Here is a 3,104-nt window from a genome sequence, read left to right as displayed (position 1 = left end):
AAGAATTAGGTCAACCATAACTCAGGATTAGTTCATATTGATTTGGGCATATTTGAAACCATGTTAGATCAAATTCTGATGGATTAAGCTGAAATAAAATTAATTTAAACATAAATTTAAATCTAATTTAAAAAAATGGATTCAATCTAATTTAAATTAAATTGATTGTAAATTGATTTTAGATCTAATTTATTATCTTATTAGATGTACCAGATCTGAATTGGATTTTAAAAGTCCAATTCATTGTCACTACTGGTTACACCATTGAAACAAATATAGAAGTATATTAGTTTTGGATAGCAGGAGACGAGGATCGAAAGAAGTTAGTTGATGAGGTGAATTAAGCAAAAATAATTTGTAGCAATCGACGATGTTGTTGAGTTCATTTTGTGTGAAATGGTCATTCATGTGGTTGAACGCCACCAACTTGCATCCAATTCTAACCTTTCTGTTCACTCTCATCACTGTGCTATGGTTGCTACAGTGGTTCAGGAATTCAACCAATGAAGCATCATCTCCTTTGCCTCCAGGTCCTACAGGTCTTCCATTTCTTGGCTACCTTCCCTTTCTAGGAAACCATCCCCACCTCAAATTTCACAAGCTGGCACAACTCTATGGACCCATCTACAAGCTCATGTTGGGAACAAAAACAATCGTGGTGGTTAGTTCACCCTCTCTGGTGAGAGAGATAGTGCGTGACCAAGACACCATATTTGCGAACCGGGAGCCTCTCATTGCTGCATTGGTTGCCTTGTACGGTGGCACTGACATAGCCTCTTTGCCTCACGGTCCACAGCGGAGGAAGGCTCGCAAGATATTGGTACGTGAGATGCTCAGCGGCACCAACATGACTAACTCTTTTTCTCATAGGAGAGTGGAGATTAAGAACTCCATCAGGGATGTGTACCAAAACAAAATAGGGTGCCCCACAAACGTTGGCGAGTTGGCTTTTCTAACAGCTACAAATGCAATAATGAGTATGATTTGGGGTGAGACTTTGCAAGAAGAAGAAGGAGTTGCTATTGGGGTTGAGTTTCGAGCCGTTGTGTCAGAACTTATGGTGTTACTAGGGAAGCCAAATGTTTCGGATCTTTTCCCGGCTCTGGCATGGTTAGATTTACAAGGAATTGAGAGAAGAACCAGAAAGGTGTCCCAGTGGATTGATAGGCTCTTTGATTCTGCCATTGAAAAGCGAATGAATGTGACTGAGAAGGGAGAAAATAAGTCAAACAAAGATTTCCTGCAGTATCTTTTGGAGCTTACAAAGAGTGATAGTGAGTCAGCATCAATGACCATGAAGGAGATCAAAGCAATTCTCTTAGTATGTTTTCGAGACAACCTCTCTCTAACTTGTTTAAGATTTTTAACATGTATCATGATTATCTTATCACTAATCTCATGAGCAAAAAACTGTGTTGAAGGGCTTTGAAATCCAAGTTATAATTGGTTGTGTGTGTAGGATATAGTGGTGGGTGGAACAGAGACAACATCAACAACATTGGAATGGGTGGTAGCGAAGCTGATGCAGCATCCTGAGGCAATGAAGAGAGTTGAAGAAGAGATGGATACTGTAATAGGATTGGACAAGGGTATTGAATCAGAATCCCAATTGTTGAAATTACAGTACTTAGAAGCTGTGATAAAGGAAACACTTCGTTTGCATCCTCCTCTTCCCTTTTTGGTACCTCATTGCCCAAGTCAAAGCAGCAGTGTTGGTGGATATACCATTCCAAAAGGTGCACAGGTATTGTTGAACGTGTTGACAATACAGAGAGACCCTGAGATTTGGGAAGATGCATTAGAATTTCGACCAGAGAGGTTTCTGAGTGATGATGGGAAGTTGGATTACTGGGGCAACAAATTTGAGTATCTTCCTTTTGGATCTGGAAGAAGAATCTGTGCAGGGCTACCTCTAGCTGAGAAGATGATAATGTTTATGCTAGCTTCCTTCTTGCATTACTTTGAGTGGAGATTACCCAGTGGAACAGTGCTTGAATTTTCAGGAAAATTTGGCCTTGTAGTCAAGAAAACCAAGCCACTGGTTCTTATTCCAAAGCCTAGACTATCTAAACCACAACTCTACATATGATGTTGCTATGTAGGTTCAATGCATTCTATAGCAGTTATAATAAGATTTGTTAGTTGGGTTCTGCTACTGCATAAGAAAATGAATCCAATAGTGGTTATTTTAAAGCCTAGACTATCTAAACCGGACAATAATGCTATGCATGCATAACTATTGTAATAAGCAGCAATCTAGTGTTTCTTGTCAAAGTTATTTTAATTAAATAATTTAGTTCAATTTTTGTATTATTATTTCGAAGTGTGAAATGATTGTCTTTGTTGATAAAATAGTCTTTTCGGTTTAATATTTACAATGTAAAATTTTGTTGGTTCAAAATACCACAGAATTTATCACTCTAACTATCTCAATGGAAATATAATTCTTGTTTTATTTAAGATTACTACTAAACCATGGCAAGACATCATAGTGGCGCCATTTTTCTATGAAATTACTGAAATAAACAAATTTAAAAACAATTACAAAAATGAAAAATTCATGCTGGTATAGGATGACTTTTATAAATATTAAGGTTGTATAAGGATGTTTATACGGTTACACTTTTAAAAAAATATTTTAATAAGTAAAAATTGAGCTTTGCCTACACTTTTTGTGTGTTATCTTGTTTTAATATAGGAAAGATACTTTAATCCACTTTTTTTGACCCATTTTTAATTCATTTTTAATCTACCACTCCACTCAATATTAGATCATCATATCACATCACTTAAAAAAAATCAAAATAAATAATCTAATAATGATTAAAATACTGAGTTAAAAATAGATAAAAAAGATGAGATAAAATATCATTTTCTTTTAATATATATTTGGCAAAGTAATTATAACATTTGATATAACATTCCAAATTTAATAGAATATCCCTAGATTTTATTAAGATACAAAGATATTATTAAGATACAAAAATTTATTGCAGAACAACTTATAGGAAACTTTCGATCAAAATTTTGCAAACACTGCAAAATTTCAAAAAATTCATTACATATTAATATTTGTTATCTTTTTATTTACATTTTTTACTTTT

The 3,104-nt window shown here is 34.7% G+C and overlaps 1 protein-coding gene across 1 annotated transcript; it reads left to right on the top strand.

The window, feature by feature from the left end:
• Positions 1-307: 307 nt before the first annotated feature.
• Positions 308-2,244, top strand: LOC114175235 (flavonoid 3'-monooxygenase CYP75B137-like). The gene is made up of 2 exons (XM_028060004.2): positions 308-1,321; positions 1,460-2,244. The coding sequence occupies exons 1-2, from the start codon at positions 371-373 to the stop codon at positions 2,087-2,089; spliced, it is 1,581 nt and encodes a 526-aa protein (XP_027915805.1). The 5' UTR covers positions 308-370; the 3' UTR covers positions 2,090-2,244.
• The last annotated feature ends 860 nt before the right edge of the window (positions 2,245-3,104 follow it).

Source organism: Vigna unguiculata, chromosome 3 (assembly GCF_037176805.1).
Source record: "Vigna unguiculata cultivar grain cowpea cultivar isolate G323 ecotype 2 chromosome 3, ASM3717680v1, whole genome shotgun sequence".
Lineage (NCBI taxonomy): Eukaryota > Viridiplantae > Streptophyta > Magnoliopsida > Fabales > Fabaceae > Vigna > Vigna unguiculata.
This window is presented reverse-complemented; position numbering and strand designations above follow the sequence as displayed.

Coding starts and splice junctions, on each gene's coding strand:
- LOC114175235 (XM_028060004.2), top strand. CDS start 371: ATGTTGTTGAGTTCATTTTGTGTGAAATGGTCATTCATGTGGTTGAAC. Junction 1,322..1,459: donor AGATCAAAGCAATTCTCTTA/GTATGTTTTCGA, acceptor TTGTGTGTGTAG/GATATAGTGGTGGGTGGAAC.